We start from the raw sequence: 22191 nt of genomic DNA on the forward strand, positions 1-22191 counted from the left end.
GGGTTACAATAGTAATAGTAATAGTAATAGTAATAGTAATAGTAATAGTAATAATAATAATAATATATTATTATTATTATTATTATTATTATTATTATTATTATTATTATTATTATTATTATTATTATTATCCTAAAATACAGTCCTATTTGACCTTACATCCACTATATTAGTATCAAGCCAAGCATAGGATGGAAACTTTGTGGTTTTGATTCCTAATTACAAATTCTGCACAAGTTTGAGTTTTCAACTTGCTGCTTATTCAGCAGAAGAGCTTCCCATCTGTATTTCAAAACTCATGTAGTTAAAAATAGCTGCTTCTAATTGGTCTGAATAAAAGGATTTTAATTGAATTGAGCTTTTGCAAAGGGGCACAAGTGTGTGACTGTTCTCTGACAAATGTGGCTACTGCTGCGAGGCAGTTGTTTGAAATGAATGGCCTGTGATTTTATAATCCTAAATGAAATTGAGGGGCTCAACAGACTTCCCCTTTGGAGCAGCCTGCAACCACCCCTTTCATCACCAGATTGGGACCGTGACAACTACACATCACGGCCCCGATTTGGCCTTGCAGTGGCAGCTGTTCTCCACTTCTTCAGAGAAGTATGTGTAAATGCTGTGCTCTGATGCTGCCTGCCACCTGGTCAGGCGGGTGGTGTGGGGGCGGCATGGGGGCAGAGTCAGGGGTATCCTCAGTACCTTTCTCCAACACCACATCTCAAAGGAGTTGATTTTCTTTTTATCTCCTTTTTTCACAGTCCAGCTCTCACATCTATGGCTTGGATGATTCTAACTTTGGTGCTCTGTTGTATAGCTTTACTCTTTAAGATACTCTCTAGTTCTTTCATGGCTGCCCTTCCCATTCATTGTCTTCTTCTTATCTCTTGGTTGAAGTCTCCATTCTGGGTGAAGTTTGATCCCAAGTACAAGAAATCTTTTGACTATTTCAATTTCCTCATCGTCTAATTCAAATTTATATAGGTCCTCTGTAGTCATTATTTTTGTTTTCTTTATGTTCAGCAACAGGCCTGACTTTGCACTTTCTTCCTTGACCTTTCTTAGTAATTGTTCCAAGTCACTGATGTTTTCTGCAATTAATACTGCATCATCCGCATATCATAGATAGTTGATGTTTGTTCCTCCTATCTTCATTATTTCCTCCTTCTGACTCTATCCCTTCTGTTCGTATGATATTTTCTGCGTACAAGTTGAACAAGTATGGTGATAATATACAGACTTGCCTGACTCCTTTGCCTATTGGGAACCATTCTGTTTCTCCAAATTCTGTTTTGACAGTGGCTTGTTGTCCTGAGCATAGATTTCCCATGTCCGATACTTCATTCTAAATCACTGTTTCTATGCTAAAATGTCGTAACATAAATGGCCGATAACAACATTGCATCTTATCATTCAGAGATTTCCTAGCTAGTACCATCTCAGGTCTGTAAGCAACAAGGAAAATTCTCACAACAACCAAATGTGTATATGTGGAAACTATATGAGGAAGTGGCCTGAGAGCAGATAGGATAATTCAGATAAGTCCTTATATAACTCAGAAAGCTGATGTAGGACCTATGTTTAAGATAAGGAGAAAAGGATGAGTTTTGTAGACACAAGGTTGCTAGCCAGTTAATTATCTTTTAGACCATCTTTATCCTGTGGGAGTAAAAATTTTGAGTGTCAAAGGTGCTAGATAGATAGTGGAAATCTGCAGTATTCCCCATATGTCCAAGATACATATCTTCCCTTTATTACAGGAGAACCACTTTCATCCATCATTCCCTCCTTGTTCAATTCAAAATATTTTCCTCTCCACCTTTGGTTGAGTGGAATCCCTAATGCATTTGGTCCTACCCATAAATTTTTTCCAGGCATCATATGCTAGAAATGAATGGTCAGAGTGAACTGGTGGGAATGGCCACTTTCTATGCCAGGAAATCTCTCAAGGATCCACCCTGCATTATAATAGTGTTGGACTGAGTTGAGCTTTGAAATGTTTTGTCCTTCAGTGAACCAGGCCAGCAGATGGGAGGGAAAGCAGAACTGAGATATGTGGAACAAATTTATATCTGAATTTCAATAGAAGTAGTTTTGAACTTGTAAATCTCTGTAATTAGTTCACATAGGTAACAATGGTCACTTAGTAAGTTACATATTCCTGTCATTATTTTTTTGTAGACTATCAGGGGAAAATGCCTCAGATATATGGAAGATTGTTCAGTTGTCCAGATGCAAGCATACTTAAGGCAACAAAGGGGCGAAACAGACTGCCCCAAAGGAGCGGCCTCCCAGTGCCCCTTTGAGTGCTGGATTGGGGCCATGGCAATCACAAAATGCTGCTCCAATCCAGCATTTTTCTGGGCCAAAAAGAAGCAGCAAAATGCTGCTACCTTTTGGCTGAGAAAAAGGGCACCCTTGCCACCACAGTGTGGCTCTTCCTTGTTTCTTCAGCTCAGTGTGTCTAAATGTTGCGCCAAAAAACCATGGTGACGCTGCCTGTCGTTTGGTTGGTTGGGCGGCATGATGCCATTTTGGGGATGGAGTCAGGGCATGCGGTGTGCAGTCGCCACGCTCCCACTCCACCTGGACACTGGCCGTTTCGGCTGGTCTGTACAGCTCCAAAGCCTCTGAAAAAGAAGCTCAGCCCCCTCTTTTCCTCCTCAACCTCTGAATAACTGTGAGTTGTTTAGCTGCACCAGCATTGGGAGGATGAGGAAGGAGGGTGGAGAGAATCAAACTTTCAGTGTCAGCTTGCAGCAGCAGGTCAGCAATAAACAATAATAATAAGTAAAGTAAGGAATGAAATTCAACTCTACTTTAAGTCCTACTTTAGCTGTGTGTGCTTGCGCACAACAAACAAGGTAATTTTTATATATGGAGCATTGATAATCATGGTGGTGATGGTGGTGCAAAGCCTGCCTCAAAACTGGAAGTTCAGATGCATATCTGATCTGCTGATCACACCTTGACTATTTGTTATCGGGTTTTTGTGATGTAACGCTGTGGTGCTGGTTTGGTTTTGTGAATGTGAAATATAAATGCTGTCAGTACTGAAAAAGTTTCTTTTGATCAAAATGTTCATGCTTTTCCCCAGAATTATTATTAACCCTTGTTATCAGTGGCTTTGATTGATGGATTAGTACAATGTATTCTATCAATCGATTAAACTGATCTTCCATAGGGTCCTCTGTTTAGGCTCCCAAATCCTAAACCAGCTCTTGCTCTGCACAATCCAGACTATCATCCACAAGTAACTGGTTTTTTTCCCCATCACTCTATGGAATATCACAGCTGTTGCTGTTCACCTCTTACATGAGCATGTCTGGTTTGTTTAATAGCAGGATTCTTTTTTTACATTTATAGTTCTTGAGGAATTCATTCTTATTTGCTTCACCTGCTATGGCTCTCTGTGGAAATACTCTGACAATTACTTTGCTGTTTTATAACCCGTGCATGCAATTAAATTCTGGAAGGTGTTCAGGAATGTTAATTACTTTTTACCAGTGAGATAAAATCAGGTGCATGCATTGGGGTTTATAAGATATGTTTTATTAAATGTGCTCCATAAACAGCTAAGGGGCACTGTATATCAATAAAAAGCAACTGGCCTTTTGCTTTGTTGTCTTGGGATACAAGAAGGAAAGGACTCTTTATCAAGCAGTTGCTGGTTTTGTTGCTATATGCCTTCAAGTAATTTCTGATTTACGGGAACCCTAAGATGAATTTATCATGAGCTTTTCAGAGAAAGTTTGTCTTTGTCTTCCTCTAAGGCTATGGAGTTTATCACATGGGGGAAATCAGAAGTATAAATGGTGATTAACTCACCATAATTGTGCCATTGTGCTAATGGTTTTCACACAACATGTTCAAAGCGCTATTATCCCAGGAATATCCCGTGATAATCATGAAATTGCACTAATGGTTTTCACACAACATTGAGATTAAACATGAATAAAGTGTCATTATCCCAAGAATAACCAGGCAATAAACAGCAGCAACTCATTCATGGGATTTTCCCTTGAATGGTATTTTGCTGTTTATTGTCTGGTTATTCTTTGGTTATTTGTGGGATAATGGCTCTTGTGTTAATCACATTTTAATCATCTTTGAATCTCAATTGTGCAATTTTGACCAGTTAATCACTGTTTAAACTACCCCCCCCCCATGATAAACTCCTATGATTTGTCCAAGGTCACCCAGCGGGTTTCCATGGCTGAGTGAGGATTTAAATCCTGGTCTCCAGAGTCCTAGCCAACACTCAAGCCAGTACTGTACTCAAATCACTACATTATCTACTTCTCATTGATGAAGCAGAGACTAAGGATTTTGTTTTAACATCTCACATTTGATCCAATCCTCTCGTTTGGACTTCTGTAATGCGCTTTACTTGGGGCTACCTCTGTGCCAAGTTCGGAAACTTCAGATGGTACAAAACATGGCAGCAAGACTAATCACAGGTACTTCCCAGAATGATCATATAACACCTGTTCTGAAGTCCCTTCATTGGCTGCCAGTCTTTAAAGCCCTACATGGCTTGGGTCCAGAATACTTAAGGGAATGCTTTCTTCTGTACTGCCTGTCCCACACATTAAGGTCCTCAAGTAAGAACCTACTTCAGCCAAAAAGAGCTAGGCTAACGTCTTTCATTGAAAGGAACTTCTCTACTGCTGTGCCGAAGTTGTGGAATGACCTGCTGGAAGAGATCCGCCATATCCCCACTCTTACAGCCTTCAAAAAGGCTTGTAAAATGGATCTCTTCCGGCAGGCCTTCCCAACCTAGCTAATAAATTCTAGCTTCCTCCCTTTGTGTATGTTTACGAATATGATCTCAATTTTGTGATGTATGTCTCTCTGCCCACTAAATTGTTTTTAATTTTAACCCAATGCTGTATAGCATTTTATTGTTTTTAAACTTTGATTGTTTAATTGTAGTTTAAATATTGGAAAGGGATCAATTCGTATTTTATTGTATTTCTAATGCATTTTTACTGTTGTAACCCGCCCGGATTCCTAGTAATTTGGCAGGCTATAAATAAATCATTTATTATTATTGTTATTGTTATTATTGTTATTATTATTATTATACAAAGGAATGTAGTTTCATTTATTATTTCCTTTGTTAGCTTCAAGTTTTGTATTTCTACATATTCCTGTCCAGACTTTTTTCTAAAGAATTTAAAGAATTTTCTCTATTTATTTGTTGTTTTCTGGGCAAGATACAGAATGAAATAAATTAAATAAATTTTAATTTCATGTAAATTAAAAAAAATCAACAAATGTAATAGCTTTAAAGCTCTGTGACTATGAAGAATACAAAATAATCTCTGCAGAGCTGAAATAGCCAGGCTAAAAGCATGGCAGTATTGAGAAATGGAGAGAGCAATCCTGTCCTTGGGAAGTTATGCCTGCAATTCAACTTCCTCTCAGCATATATAAAAACCCAGTGGCATAATCAGTGGGTGCAGGGAGTGCAGAAAGCACAGAATGACACCTCAGAGGAGGGATGACAACTGGTCAGGCCTTCCTGTTGCTGTGGGATGTGTGTGCTTGCTTCTGGTCCTGCCGCTTCTTCTTTGCTGCCCTGGCTCTCTCCGTGAGGAGGAAGCTATGGTAATGGAGGAGGGGTGCAGCAGGTGCCCCTTCCATCCCCTCCTGCTGCCTCAGTTGCATCCCTCTGGCAGAAATTGGCATGTGGCAGAAGTGAACTGAAGCAGATTCATTTTGGCCTGTCTGTTCAGGCCCTGAGTCTCTTTAGATGCATTTGCAAGTTCTTACAAACTGAGCAAGAATTTGGTTGTCTAGTATTTTGCTCCCTTCCTAATAATTAACTTTATTTTCTTCATTTTTGTAGACTGTGTTTGAGAGGAACTGTCAGTCAGATGATTGTGCTGCTGATCTGAAACTTCAGGGGAAATTGTTCTTATCCAGGTGAGTGACACTATTAAATTCTGATCCTTTCTGTAACAAAACAAACTTGTTAATTAATTGCCAGACGTGAGGGAGATGGGGAAGAAACATTCACACATCTTGAAATATTCGTCTCAAGGATGTCAAACAGAAGTACTGTACAGTGTATAAGTTCAGTTTGCTACTTCTTTTGTGATTCCAGTGTTATGCTAATGTCTCTTGAGATTCTAGTTCCACAAGGTTATTGTCAGTGAAACCATCAGTACAGAATCTGGTGACAGTAGATATTAAATAATTTCCAACTGAGTTTTATTACTTCAATAAAGTTCACCAAGCAGTTGAGCTCCCAAGGTGAGCTTGGGGGAAAAAGGAAATAATTTTACTGTAGGCCATTGATAAGGCTGGAAATCAAATCCACATGTCATCACCTTGTCTAAGATTTGTGGATTCCATGTTCTATGTTAGGGTTTGCACACAGCATCAACATAAACCATGGCACTGCAGAAGATGAAGACAGTAAGATGAAATGAGTTCTGTGCTGTAATTTAGCAGTTTCTAAACTGGTGCATAATTGAGTCCATAGCTGAGGTCTGAGAAACACATTTGATGGCCACCAAAAGCTCTCATGATTGCAGAATCCACCCCCAAGCTTTGTTCACATAAGTCAGTGTGCTAATGGGAAAGGGAAATCATCAAAATTGATAAGGAGAACATAAGCTGTCTTTTCCCCAAAAGTATCATCCGGGATGTGGTAGCGGAGAGGATATGTGTCCCCCTTCACTGATATGTCTGCTCCTGTTTGCTCTTGTTGCTCATCTGTCTTCTGTCTCCCCTGCTATTTCTTACTTCTTTTAGCCTCTTTGATCTACTTATTTTCTTCTAATTCCTCCTTGTTTCTGTTCCAATGTCAAAGTGGCTACATCCGGTTCCTCGTTGTCTCATTTAAGACGCAACTCTTTGAACTCCAAGAAACACTTGAAATCTATATATCTGTGATCTCCTCTCTTCATTTCACATTCTGAATTTCATTTGACTGTGTTCATCCTATTTATATAATGTGTCCTTGAGTTTGGTTTATATCCTGATGTGAAACCTGTCCATCTGGTTTGTGATTGATACAGTGAGCCTGGAACCACTTAGGGAAAAGTGTACTTATGCTTCTATTTATGTAGGAATTCTATTATTTGAGAAGAAAAGAAAATCAAAATGCTATTTTCATTGTGTGATATTAACTAGGAAGTTATTTGAAATGTTTGTGGCATTAGGAGCGTCATCCTCCATACATAGTAGCATATGAACTATTTCTTTTAGCCAAAATCAGCAAATTACTGTATTCCCAATATACATTTGCTCTTCTTCCCTGGGACAGCTGGAGAGAAAATGTAGAGTTATCCTTGAGTACCTTTGAGACGTTAACTGAACAGGCAGCCACATAACTATGCAGTTGTATATGGGGTGAATGGGTAAAGCCAAGCAGAGTTTGGATGAAGCATGCTGGGCAAGGCACTGGGCTACATGGTAAGAACAAGGGGTTATCATATGTGGTGTTTGTATTCACTTGGAAAGCAAGAGAGGTCAGAGACAGACTTTTCAGCACTCTGGACAGATCCTGGGAAGAGGCAAATTCTGTAGAGGGCTGTTTGGCTAACTGAACCCCTCCAGGCTCCACTGTTTGCTGGAGAGAATGGGGCCCGAACAGACAGACCGAAATAAAGCTGCTTCAGATCACTTTGGAGCTATGCTGTTTAAATGACACACACATCTTAAGAGGCCAGAAGCTGTGCCAAAGCTGCCCTCCAGTCCTTAGAACTGGAGTGTGGCTTTGATGCGGCTTCCAGCCTCTTAGGACACATGCATCATTTAAATGGCTTTTATGATGTTGTATGGTTTTATCTTGGGGGGGTTTTATGTTATATAATGTATTGTTATTGTTTTTGTTACTATTGTTAACCGCCGTGATCATTGGAATGGCGGTATATAAATAAACCTTCATTCATTCATTCATTCATTCATTCACTAAAGAGCATACCTCCAAAGTGAGCCGAAGCAGCTTTATTTTGGCCCGTCTGTTTGGGCCCAATAGAGATCTATATATGGACAGCTTTGTAGCCCAGAGTGTAGCCTATTGTCATCTCTTAGTCGCCATTTGCTTGGCATGCTGTATGTAGTAGTGGGCAATTGTGGGAAATAAAACCTTTGGGGGCAGTTGTGTTGGTTCCACAGTATTACTTAGGGTCTGGATTATGATTTGTAATCCCTGGATGTCTTGGCTTGGAGTTTTTAGCTTAAAGGATCTTGGGTTGTGATGGTCCTTGATTGTTGGAGTTGGGCTCGGCATCAAGGACTAGATTTGGCACTTCTACATATAGTGCTATTGTTTCAGTTGGCCCTTCTTGCTTTGAGTTAGTGTACAAGTCTCCTTTGATAACCTGTAGTAGACAACAACTGTTTAAAAGTGGCACAATGGCACCTCTTATATACACAGGTTGAATATTTTACAGCTTGAATTCCATGAGCAGAGTTGTGAAGAGAATGCAGATGGAAAATGTGGGCAAATCTTGTAGTAATGGTGGTGGTGATGATAATAACAATAATAATATAGTTAATAATTTGAAAATGAACATTTTTAGAAGATTCTTGTATGCAGTGGACCCTCCATATTTGCTGGGGTTAGAGGCATAGGACCCCTGTGAAAGTAGAAAAATCTTTTCTTTTTTTTTTCATCTGAGAGAACACCTCTCTAGGAATCTCTAGGGAAATTACAGCACTACACTCTTATAGTCCTGCTATTCCACTAACTGCTCTCCTGTTGCATTCTGGGATTTACAGTTTAGGGAAGGGCATTTAGAATTCTCAGCCAGAGAGCTCTTAGGCCTCCTTGAACTGCAAACCCCAGAATGCAACAGGAGACAGCCAGATCAGTAAAGTGGAATAGCAGCACTATAAGAGTGTAGTGTGGTAATCTCCTAGGTCCTAGTGTTTTCTCTAGTAATCTCTAGGTCCTCCAGCATGGGTTTTGCCAGATGTTGACAATAGAGTCCCATTGGAGGGCCTAGAGATTCATAGAGTGAACATATTAATTAAATTGGTGAATAATCAAATCCACAAAAGTCAAAACTACAAATGCTGGAGAGCTGACTGTATTTATTTATTTATTTATTTATTTATTATTAATATTTTTATCAAGTACATGATCAAAATAGATAAGGTCTTTAAGCTTAAACAAAGTCAGATGCTGCATATTAATTAGACCTATCCAGACGATTTTATAATTCATAATCCCATGAATTAAATTTTTACACATAAAATAAATACTTTATACAGACAATCATTGACATAGCATCATTGACATAACAAAACAATAACAAACAATGTTTAATATACAAATATTACTTCCTGCAAATGTTGAAGGGCTGACTGTATTTACACACTAGTGTAGGAAACAGAATATTGACAGAATTCATTTGCCATCTTTTTTACTCATTCTTTCATGTATTTTCGTCCACACTTTTTTCATTCTTTCACCTTCTTAATGTTTTTGAATGGTGTAGCATATCATAGTGCAATATTTTACATTTCTGTCAATGTCACTCTTACTCTCTAAATGGTTGAGAGATATTGATCTATTCTGCAGTTCCTCAAGCTGCCTAGGCCATTTTTGCTTGCATCTGGTGGGAGGGCTGCTAGCAGCATGCAGTAGGCAACTGTTAGGGAATGAATAATGGTGTCTAAGCCATGTCCTGAATATCCTAATAATGAAATTGGACTTTAAAGCAAAGGGGGAGGGGGAAGGTGCACGTGCGAACATGTGCGTGTGTGCGCGCACACACACACACACAGAGTACTTGGCCATGTGGCACTAAGTATTTGAAAAAAATATGGTGTGGGAGAAAAAGGGAAAGAACTTCATGGTTATTAAAAGAAAAGCAGACAGATTAAGAAAATGGACAGGTGTGGAACCTGGGGCAGAATGGGCAGGTGACACCAAGTCTAGCTGGAGAGGAAATCCTGCCCAGCAGACTACAAATGTAATAGTAATCCTTGTGCAGTGCCATGGAGATCAGAGCAGTTTGATAGGATATCTTAATAGAAAAAGCAGAGTGGCTGGATTTATCATATGGCTTCTGCATTCCTTGTGGGGGAGAGGCTGTAATGAGACTTGCAAATGGCCTGTATAGTAGTTTATGAAAACAGGGTGTGTGTGTGATTTTTGGATGGAAGAGATCTCATTATAAATAATTGTTACTGATGGGAGAACCTCAAAGTATGCTTTTCCTCTTCCCATATATTCATGCTACCTACACTTCCCTGCACTTGTCATTAAACCTAGAGTAAGTTATGTGCCAGGATTTTTTCTGAATACTTACCTTTGGCTCAAAGTCCAATTGGCATGGATAATTTAGGACCGGGTTTATGAATCTATATGCCACCTGTCATTGGTTCCATTATATGCCAAACTATTCTCACTCATTATTACTATAATTAATTTCCTTACAGAAAACCACTAAAACCCAAACAGCTCAAATGATAGGACTTAAGTGTGTTAGAGGTATTCCTTCTTATCATCACTTTCACAAAACAGTTTCTTGGTGTGTGATAATATGTCCAAAGGCCAGGTCTATATAGCACATGGCTGTTTATACAAAGTGAGCACTGTTAAACTCAGATCAGTCTTGCTTCTTTCAGTGTACTTAGTTTCTTCTGAATCTTTTAGGTAAAAGAGGGTAATTTATATTAGGGGCGCCACACGTAATCCTGCAGGTTCTATTTCTAATATAGAAATTGGTGTCAGAGTAGGGCAGTCAATTACTCTGAGCTCAAGTAATTTCCAGCGATTTTATCCAACTCATTTTATTGGGAGGCAAGGTGAGCTGATGGGAAAAGGCACAGACTTGGCAGTGAACTCAGGAGAGGAGGGGATGATGGTGGAATTACTATCAGCATGTGCATCAGAGTATGAGGGCTTTTAACACTGCATTACTTCCACTGGATTCTAGAGAGCCTTTGGCTTCACAATGCACATCTACTGTTAGGACCATTAATTATATGAGTGTACCTGCGGGAGAGGCGGGATAAAAATAAATTATTATTATTATTATTATTATTATTATGGCATAGAAAAAAGAGGCAAATTTTTGTATTACATTGAATTACTTGACATATATCCCAGGTTACAATTTTTTTTTAAAAAAAAAGCATTTTAAAAGACATGTGAATGTAAAAATGAATAAAAATAAAAAAGTTATAAAATGATATTAGTAGCAATAGTAGTAGCACTTACATTTCTATACCACTTTATGGTGCTAAGCACTCTCTAAGTGGTTTACAATGTATAAGTCAATTGCCCCCAACTTTACTAACCTGTGAAAGGATGGAAGACTGAGTGGACTTGGAGCCCTGCCTGGGATCGAACTCCCAATGTTTTGGCTGCAGTATTGTCTATAGAACTAACACCATTAAAATTTAAAATACATCCATGTAAATGTAGTACATAACACTAAGAAAATCCCCTTTGTTGTGGAACAGTGAGTTCTCCAAAATCTATTAGAATCAAAAGAGCTTGATGACATGACATGACAGCATGGAGGGCAGCTTGTTTAGCACTCTTGGGAAGGGAATTTAAAAGACCCCTTTATTCTTTAGACCACAAATTCTTTTGCCCCTTTTGGGAGCAAACTGTGGTGATGGGAGAACACTATTGCTTTTGTTCAGATAGTTACATATAGATTTTCTGTCTGAAAAGTCTCCACAGTGGCTTAAAGTAGAAAAGACAAACAAATGCACAGAAGGCCCATGATCCTGGACCTTCAGATGTAACTACATGACAGAACTTGTAGGTATAACAATGCCTCCCCCCCCCCAATCCTCACCTTTCCTGCCTCGCAGCACCTCAGCTGGAGTGCCATATTCTCTTGGTTGCAGAGTGCATTGAGAACAGGCAGTTGGAGAGACCTCTCAGGGTCCTGCCACAACTGCTTGTCCCAATTCTTATTAATGGGAAGGATACAAATGTATTAAGTTTAACGGGTTCTCATTTGTTTTGTTATATAGCAAAGTAATTGCATGTGGTTGCCTTTAAAAACACATTCACATCTCTGTAGAATGTTAATTAAACATGTATAGAAATCAGGGTGGAGGTGGGGGTGGGAGTGGAGAAATGGGGGCAGTGGAGTTACTTACATTATAGTGAAGTAACTCCTGCAAGGGTACCAATTATTTTTTATTTCTTGAGGTATGGATCTTTCTAGAAATTCTTCTCATCATCATTCACTGCACATGGTAACAATTGTTCCTTTTTGGTGGCTCAGATACGTGGAGGCCACAATCAGAAATGATCTGATTTGACATTACTTTAAACTGCCATGGCTCAATGTTATGGAATTCTGGGAACTGTAGTTTTGTGAGACATTTTGTCTTGTCTGTCAGAGAGCTCTGGTGCCACAACAAACTACTACACAACAAACTACTATTTCCAGAATTCCATATTACTGGTGCCAAACCAGATTATATCTGCAGTGCAGTTGCAGCTGCAAACATATACAGATCTGAAGAAGATCCTGCATGCCCTTGCATGTGCATAAGTGGCATATTGTCTACAAAGCATGGCTTGCAAAGAGAAAGCTTAAAATTCCTGAAGTAGTAAATCCAGGCCCAGTTGATATTGTACAGGCTGAAAATGTGTGATGAAAACCAGAACACCATAAATACACAGTTGTGTTTGGCTTTTTGTAGTATAAATCTGACCCAGTAGGTTTGAGTTTAAGCACCTGCATAAACTCGGTTTACTAACCTTGGATCCAGGCATCTTCTATGAATTCTGAAGTTATGATTCCTAAAGGTCACCTAGTGAGTTAGTTGAAATTAAAAAAACAACTGTTGTTCCATAATCTTTCTTCCATACTTAATGCAGTTCTTGGCTAGAGATATTTGGCATGGGTATATTTTATTCTCAGCATAAATCACTAGCTACTGTGCAACAAATTCTTTATTGTATCTAACAGTAAACTTTATGAGATTGTGTTATGAGATTGTCATATACAGTTGGCTGGCATGTAGCATGAGTTTTTAAAAATAATTTTCTTTCCTTAAATGGCTTTCTTAATGTTTTTTTTTTGTGTGTTTTCTTCCCTCTGTCTCAGTTCAGAATAGGTTTTATCTTTTCACACATTTTGGAGAACCCTTTGAAATTTCAGAATTCCCCGGGATTTGGAAAGACCGAAACTGGGGAGCTCCTTCACCATTGCCAGCCATTTCCCTTTCCCCCTTATTCCTCACCTTTTGTGATACCCAAACTCATAACTTTGCATAGAGAGCTTGAGAGAAATAGGCAATGAGAAGTGCTAGCAAAAGCTGAGGTCTCTTTCTAATCTTCCAGCACTAGACTGCAATGTTCAAACTATAGAGTCCCCATTCTAAAATTCTAGAAGTACAGCTTTTCACCCATATTTTTTTCATTAAAGATTTTGGAGTAACAAAATCTTGGGTCACAACTGCAGACTCTGGGCATTTTCAGAAGCTTCCATTCCAAAATGTGGAATTGTTTAAAAGAAACAGCAATTGGGTTTGGGATCTATATGCTTTTTTAAAAGTCTTACCAGTCAATAAAAAGCTATACTTCCCAGAGCCTAAAATTCTAATTTGACTGCTATTTTTTCCACCTGCCCTCCTTGCCCTTGGAAATAAATTGATAGATTTGTTAAGGCATTGTAGCAGAAAGGAAGGAAACTTTGTGGGATGGTTGAATTTCAAGAATGGTGGCTGCTTTTTTTGGAGGGCGGGTGAAGAGGAATTTCATTTCCACAGTTTTAAAGCAAAGTATCAAATATGTTCATAGCCATGAATTCTTTGGGCCTTATTGCAAAAGATTGACATTGTATATGATAGAAAATTTGAAATTGTAACTCAGATGTCTGAAAAACATATTTCCCAGCACAGCTAAGAGAAGTGTGGCATAGTAGCTAATAGTAAGTAAAAATAGACAGAATATTTAGTGCATACTTTGAAGAGGTGCTCCTGTAATGGTGAAAGATATTTGTTACAGCATGTGCTTACTATCAGCTGTGTAGTCTACTTTGTTTTGTGAGTGGTCATGCTGAAAATGGACTAAGGGCCCAAAAAGACAGCCAAAATAAAGCTGCTTCAGGTCACTTTGGAGGTATGCTGTTTAAATGACACGTGCATCTTAAGAGGCCAGAAGCTGTGCCAAAGCTGTGCTCCAGTCCTTAGAACTGGAGCATGGCTTTGGCGTGGCTTCCGCCCTCTTTGGATGCATACATAATTTAAACAGCATATCTCCAAAGTGACCCGAAGCAGCTTTATTTTGGCCTATCTGTTCGGGCCCTTAGTTTGCAAGGTTGACTGCTGAGGGTTATACTTCTGAGGAAACACCATATATCTGAGAAACCCCTTTTACAAGATGGAAAGCATGATAATCACAGTGAATATGCACTCACCCTTTATATCTAGTTTAATCTTCAATGTACTGTACATTTCAGGTCTAAAGAGTGTGTGTTATCTTTGCCATGAACCCACTAGGTGGCCTTGGATAAGCAGCTTTTTCTCAGCTTCACTCTTGTACCTGAAGAATGGGTATAATATTGCCAGTCTACCTTACTGCGGAGGATGTTAAATCACAACAAGATAAAATGTACCCTCTAATTTCCTTTCCGCATCAGGTACAAACTTTTGCTACTCCACCTTTAAAGCCCTGCTGGGCTGACCCTCTTTATTTAACTGATCTTCTCTCTCCCTACATCCCTACTCGCACTCTCCGCTCTGGTAGCCAAAGTCTCCTCTTTCAACCCAGGATCTCCTCTGCCCCATCCCGGATCCGTCCCCTTCTCTTGCTGCCCCTCATTCCTGGAACCTTCTTCCGCATTGCACGGCTCATCACTTCCCTAACCAGCTTTAAGGTGAGCTGAAAACCAATGAGGGAAGCGTTCTCAGGGAATTGGAGTGCACGGCGCTGACAATATTTGTGATGTGATGTGTGTGAATTTGATGTGTGTTTTTAATTTTTTTTTCCATGGGAATTATCTTCCTCTTTTATGTGTTATCTTAGAATGTACGCCTTGGGCAGGCTTTTATATACTTTTTAATTTACCGACTTTGTACAGCGTGTGTATAATTACAGCGCTTTGAAATAAGTTTTAATAATAATAATATAATAATAAATATATTGTCCCAGATTGGTCAGAGCAGTCCCAATTAATCCTGTTTTTCAGCTGCTTTTAAAATGTTCTGTTTTTCTTGCCTACTCCCTTTGTCATCTTTCCATTTCAGTTCCTGCATTGATAATTGACCACAGAATAATGAGATCAGACACAAGACATTGGATTAAACAAGGCACACTTTATTTCATAGCAATAGCAATAGCAATAACATTTGTATACTGCTTTATATGCTAAGTACTCTCTAAGGGTTTACAATGTGTAAGCCAATTGCTCTCAACAAGCTGGGTACTCATTTTACCACTACGAAGGATGGAAGGCTGTGTCAACCTGGAGCCCCGCAGGACTGAACATTTGCGCTGCAGTACCACATTTAACCACTGTGCCACCTAAATTGACCTAAAACTATTTGAATTGAACCTGGGGAAAAGCAGCGGGGGGGGGGGGAGGGGGAGAGGCAACCAAATGCAGGTCCAGCTGGGGCCAGGTGTCAACTGTGACCACCCTCCTCAACCTCCCTTGGGCATTACACCTGACCCAAGGGAAACACTATCAAGTTTTGTCCTGGCTGGGTGGAAGGTAAACCAAGGGCACTTGCCCACTCATGTCTGTGGATTTTACAGGAGAGAGTCTATATATAGGCCTATATACATTTCTATGCCATGTTTAATTTGAATTTATTCTGTTCTGTTCATTTTTATTACTGTCATAGACCAGCACAATTAATTTGAACATAGGCCTTTGGTTAAATGGAGCACTGACAAAAGGTCTGGATAGTTTCAGTTCCTTATAGTTGCTGAGTACATCACTTCTACATTGGTTTGGCAACAGTTTACTGTGTTATACACAGTGCCCATAGGGGATTGACCTGGATAACTCAAATTATTTGTGGATGACAAATTTATTTGCTTTTCAGTTATATCTCTTTCATTATATAACTAGGTTTTGTGAGTAGAGCTTTTATAATGATCTTAAGTCCTTTTTTGATGAGCATAAGATCCTGTATGATATAAGTCATGCAGGGACACTTGGACAATCATATCCTCAAGAATGCATTCTAGAAACCGTTTCTAAGCTGAGATAACATAGACAACATCCACATGTGCCCAGAGCAATCCAGAATTTAAAAAATGAGGTCTGCCTAAGAACAAAGTGGTCATATTACTTAGCAGTAGATTAAGTGGAAATATGCAGAGCTCAGCACATAAGTGCTGTAGCAGTCAATGAAATGGTATTGCGATGATATTGCATCCTCCCCGTTACTGTTTTGCTTGCATGCTTCCTTGAGTGTTGTTAAGTTTCAATAAAAGTTGTTTCTTGAACAATGCCACTTGGGCCACAAATACAGGAAAGGCAAATCAGCTTGTTTAATAAAGTGCAGGTGCTGAAGAAAGATAGTACCACATTGGCAATCCAATTCATACATCACTGCAGCCAGTCCATACCAAATGACATCATGCCTTCCTTAGGAGCAGCAATCAGGGCTTGAGAATTCCCTTGTGAATAGAGAGATTTCTCCCTCCCCTTAATCCATTTCATACTGAAAGTGTACCTGATTCATTCCAGATGTCCTGAGATTTAATGACTCAGGAAACTGCTCTCTTGAAAGAAAGGCCTGAACTTGCTCCCCCTTTGCTGTTTGTGATGGTGATCTGAAATCCCCTGTTAGCCTCAAACCAAGGAGGTTTTCACTAAAGTACCCCAAAGCTATGAATTTGATCTTGATTTGTGCAGAGTTTGTGATTTCTAAAGAAACAAGGCTTTACACCTTAATGATAGAACACATGCAATGCTTTGTCTCCATAACTGTTTTTCTAATTTTGATACCCTTCTCTCTACAAGATAACTAGGACCTACAAGCAGCGTTCAGTTTTATTAATCCATTGTTCCCTTGGCAAAGAGAAAAGAGCGCGCACACGAGAGAGAAGTTGCTCTTTATTTGTGATGAATACAAATAAGTAAATAATTTCAGTGTTAATGTATTGTTTGATTGCTTTAAAAGAATTGCATTAGCTTACAATTATCAGTCAGGATGAAAGATTTTAAACCATTTAGGTGGGCCTCTGCCTCTGAAGGGCTGAGATCAAATTTATTAGGAAAAGATCTTTGATTTTTTAACAATATGGCATCTTCTGAACTATTGAAATATGGTCTCCCCACACAATAATATTTGATAAAATGTCCCTTCTCTTATTTGCCACCATAACTAATGTGAAGAATTTGGGGATTAATTGTGGGTCCAATTAAGTATGAACATGTGTAATATTTTAATATCATTGAAAGAAGGAATAGATTTTTTTTTCATCTGCTCCTTTCCTTCAACCCCTTTTGGACCATTTCTTCCTTTATTCTTCAGAGTCAGAATTTACTTTCATTTACCATAAAGCAGGACAAAATTTATCAGGCGTTTTCTCAGAAGAGAAATCTCACTGCTGGAGAATATAATCTTCCCATTGAAATCACCACCACCCCGTCATCTAGAGAAATCACGACAATTTTGCAGAGACCATTTGTGTTAGCATATTATTTTCTGTTATTGTAAAGCATTCTAGAGCAAATATTTAAAGGAGGCTGTTATGGACATATTTTAAAGAGAATTTTAAAACCACTAAACCCTTTATGAAAGTGATTTAGACTGAAGAAACATGGGATACAGCACCTTTTCCTGTCTATCCTTACCCCCACCACGGTCATCATTATTTTTCCTTGTTTGTGACTCAAGGCATGTTTGACCAAAAGGAAATGTTTACAAGTATTTTATAAGGAGTGGGAACCATGGGTAGAATATATAAAAATGGAGGGGACGAGGTCAAGGTGGATATCCCTTGCAGATTCGATGGCAGGAAAGGGGGTTGAATAAGGGGAGTGATCTAACAGGAGAGCGAAAAGGTAATTAACTGAATATCCGGGGAAATTTAAATTTTTATTCTTAAACATTTACATATTGAAAGATGAGGAAGATAAGGAATATAGTAGAAAATAACTATACACTTTTAGAATAACCTCAGCACAAAATACGATTTATTAAACTACAGTGCTCTTCGGATGTCTGTTTGAGATAAGAGAATGTAGAAATAGAATTAATATAACACACTCAGTAACACAAATTAATGTTTGGAAGTTACAAATTTCTTGTTTTATTATTTTTTCTATGTTTAAAGTGGTGTATGTTTGAATTTAGAATGAAGTATTTCGTTTTATTTTAATGTTTTGGAAAATAAAAATTAATTTAAAAAAATATTCTTTAGAAAGGTTTTTGATTATCCCGATTTGTAAAAAGCTCAGCTTGTTACATCCTTTATATTACTGATTGACCTCCTTCAGAGGTTACACATTCAATCTATCAAGAGAAGAAATTTCTGGAGCTTGCTAAAAATCTATTTGCATGTAACTGAACTGTTAAACAATAAAAAGGGCCTAGACAAAACTCAGGTGATTGGCTAAATCAGGCTTATACATCATATTCACTGGTCCAAAAATAAGACATTCTCTCAGCATAATAGTGCATATGCCATTTATCTGCTAGTGAACTAAGAGCCAATTGGTTTGTATGTCCTATTCCTCTCTTTATTTCTATAAACTCAGTGATAGTTACAGGCCTCTGTGGTATACTTTATGACTGATTCAGCCCTGTGGGCTGAGAATGCATATGAGAAAGAGAATTTAGTTGTGGAAGATTTGGGACAGATTATTATTTTGCACAATGCATATTGAATTTGCCACTCCAAGAACAGATTATGGCTGTTCACCTGACAAATTTATAACAGGATTGGATAAATTCATGGGTTGTCAGAGTATGAGTCATAATGAGTATATATTCCTTCAGCACCACAGACAATAGTTTGTTGTACATCTCTAGCTGGGATCCATGAGTGGGAAGACATTGTTGCACTCATGTCCTTCTGGGTTTCCCACTGAACAACTGGTTGGCTGCTGTGTGAACAGACTGCTGAACTAGATAGTCCTTTGGGTGTGATCCGGCATGGTTATTCCTAGGCCCCCAAAGGCTTCTGTGATTTTATTCATTGCATATTTACCTAACTTTGCCATGAATGAGTTCCATCTGGCATATCTGAGGTTATATCCATACCCAGCTCTTTTCAGCAGTTTGTGTGCTGTGAATTAAGAGAAAAAGTGTTAACTCATTTTCATTTCTGTTGGCAGTGTTGATGACAGGGCTCCCTATCTGGCTTTGGGAGCAGTGAAGAACATTTCTCTGAACATCTCCATCTCCAACATTGGGGACGATGCTTATGATACCAACATTGCTTTCAACTTTTCCAGGGAGCTCTTTTTCATCAAAATGTGGCAAAAGGTAGGAAAAGCCAGCTTGTCTGAGATTAAACAAAAAACAACAACAACATATTTTTGTTAATCTGAAAGTCTGAAGTCACTGAGATAAGTGGAATTTTAATCACTCTCGTGCATTGCTAGGTATAACCAAGGGAGCTTGATCCCCCTGGTTACTTTGACTGAAGCTATTTTATGAGTTGAAGATTTGCATTGACACTCTCTCTTGCATGAAGGATCTCTTCCCATGTACTTTGATAGAACAACTTGTCACCCAGAGCTGGGAAAGTATTCATTAAAACCTTAAAAAACAAACAAATCCCCAATGTATTAATATTTTCCAACCATTTTCATTTTAATAGTTAATTGCCAATTATTTTTAAAAAGTAACAACTATGTTTCTCATGTTGTTGTTGTTGTGTGCCTTCAGGTCATTTCTGACCTATGGTGACCCTAAGGATATATCATGGTTTTGGGTTTTTTTGGCAAGACTTGTTCAGAGGGGTTTGCCATTGCCTTCCCCTAAGGATGAAAGTGTTACTTTAGTAATAAATGAACCTTTTAAATGATCTTTGTTTAAATGATTTAATAGATTATTTAACAAATTAATTTTGTGAATTGTTCTTAAAATGTTAATGTTAATTTTTCTTTACATCAATTTTCTTTATGTTAATGGACTAGCAGTAACGCTAATGTTTCCAAACTCTATTCTCTCATATGCCAAATGCAGTAGCTGGAGGGAGATTCTGTCTCTCCTTTCTCATTGTCTCTCCTTTCTCATGGACTTGCGGTCTTGGATATTCATGGAGGGTCAACCTCTGTTATTGTCAGTGGGACATGCCCCCCGCAGTTTGCACTTTGCGTGTGCTTGCAAGCACGCACCCCATTCAAGCTTGAATATCAGCGAGTCTCCGTTTTCATGGGGTGGTGGTGGTCCAGAATGGATCCCCTATGAAAACGCAGGGCCAAATGTATGTGATAGTGCTGAGTGTATTCCTAGAACACCCCTAGAACATTCTGCATTGGAAACTCTGTTTGCTGTTGTATGTATGCAGTACAGCCAATGTTGAGGTGTGTATGTGTGCACCCCTGGCTCTGATAACCAGTCTTTTCTCATCATGTGTATAAATGTTCCTTGCATCTGTGACTATGGAAGAGTAGTCTCTTTAAATATGTAGGTATTTGGGAAGGTTCAAAAGAGGCAAGTCTTTGATTCATAATAAATTATAGAATTTGCTATTTAAAATATCATTAAGATCTCCATATGGTTGAAATAAAATATTTTGGTTAATGAAGTGAAATCAAGGAGAACATTCTGTTTTGATTCTTTCCTTGGAGAAAAAGTCTTATGGAAAGATTGTATATATGAGCAGGCTACTGGGTCCCTCCAGATATTTTTCACCTGCAGTTCCCATCAGCCATAGGTATTATAACCAATGGTGAGGATTTATAGGAGTTGTAGATCACAAATGCCTGATGGACCACAATTACTAATACCTCTTTCAGAGTCTAGCTGCATATTACATTCACTATGAGGAAAAGAACTGAACTGTTCTTGGTGAATCTTCTGGGACTTCCTTATGACAAGGAATGCTTGAGGTACTTGTCTTTATGTCATACTTACTGTGGAAAAGGAGTTGCTGGCTGGCAGGCTTTTATCTCTCCTCTTATCTGTCTCAGACAGCTAAACTTCCCTGCTTCTCAGTTTGTCAGGGAGATATGCTGAATGACATAACTAGAGATGAAAGTCTTCTCCTCTCAGGATGACATAATGGCAAGCCATTAGCTTTCCTCAGTTGCTGAGAATTCAGATGGCTTCCTTTGAGCTGTCCAAACCTTGTGCTTTTCACACAGTAGGAGCTTGTGTGTCCCTTTGTAACCTGTTGACATGACCACATATCTAGGGATGGTCAAGACTGTCTGCCTGGACAAAATAAAAATAGAATTATCTAAACTGGCCTTATGAAAACAACGATAGAATGTTCTCATGGGGGCATGGGAAGCCATTGCAGTAAAAGACCTTTTAACAACCCAAGAAGAGAGGCCTGTTTTCCCCATATTACAGTACCACCTGAAATACATTCTCAGCAGAGGTGTTGAACCTGGAATACAGACCACCCTGGCAGCCAGGTTTATAATCTCCCTCAAATAGTTTTCTTGATATATGGTAACCTACCATCCATTTTGGTTTGCTTTTTTCATTTGCCTGCTAAGATCTACTTAGTAGATTAAATGTAATATGCTTTCATCAGCTACAAGAAGTAAGGACAATAACTGGCTTTTTGTTCCAAGTGGCTTATGTAAACTCCCAGAAAGGTATGTAAGGTATATAGACACCAAACATTTCATATTATTATTTAAAGGAAAAATTATGCCCCGGCTCAGTAATTATTAGAGTGGCATTTACTTTCCATGCAAGTGTTATTGTTGCTGGCTCTCATTTCCTTTAGACTCTGAAATTTCATGAGCCGTGTTAATGACATTTCTTGGCAAGACCCTTGTTCCTCTTCACTGGGGTGAGAAAGGGCACATTGACTGATATTTAAAAGGCTTCATTTACTGAACTGTTTCATTTTCCCCTCAGTTTGCAACTATTCAGTAATAGTGCCATGGCTCCTGGCCGAAAAGGTGCTTTGCATAGATTTTAAAAGACAGCAAAACATTTTCTTGCTTGTCTGAAGCATTTTCATCCTCCTTCCTGGCCAAAAAGGCAATGTTTTTTAAAAAAATCATATCCAGGATTCCTGTGCAGGGACTCTTTTGGCTGATGATGACACCAGCACCCCAATCTCTGAACACAGAAATGAAACTGTCTCATAGGTAT

At 38.7% G+C, this 22191-nt stretch overlaps 1 protein-coding gene across 1 annotated transcript in view; it reads left to right on the forward strand.

The window, feature by feature from the left end:
* Window positions 1–22191, forward strand: part of ITGA9 (integrin subunit alpha 9) — a 288073-nt gene that overhangs the window by 171068 nt on the left and 94814 nt on the right. Inside the window, exons 17-18 of the mRNA XM_042475622.1 lie at window positions 5852–5928; window positions 19242–19392. Of these exons, the coding sequence (XP_042331556.1) occupies window positions 5852–5928; window positions 19242–19392 (228 nt within the window). The remainder of the gene's footprint in view (window positions 1–5851; window positions 5929–19241; window positions 19393–22191) is intronic.

Source organism: Sceloporus undulatus, chromosome 6, assembly GCF_019175285.1.
Source record: "Sceloporus undulatus isolate JIND9_A2432 ecotype Alabama chromosome 6, SceUnd_v1.1, whole genome shotgun sequence".
Taxonomy (NCBI): Eukaryota; Metazoa; Chordata; class Lepidosauria; order Squamata; family Phrynosomatidae; genus Sceloporus; species Sceloporus undulatus.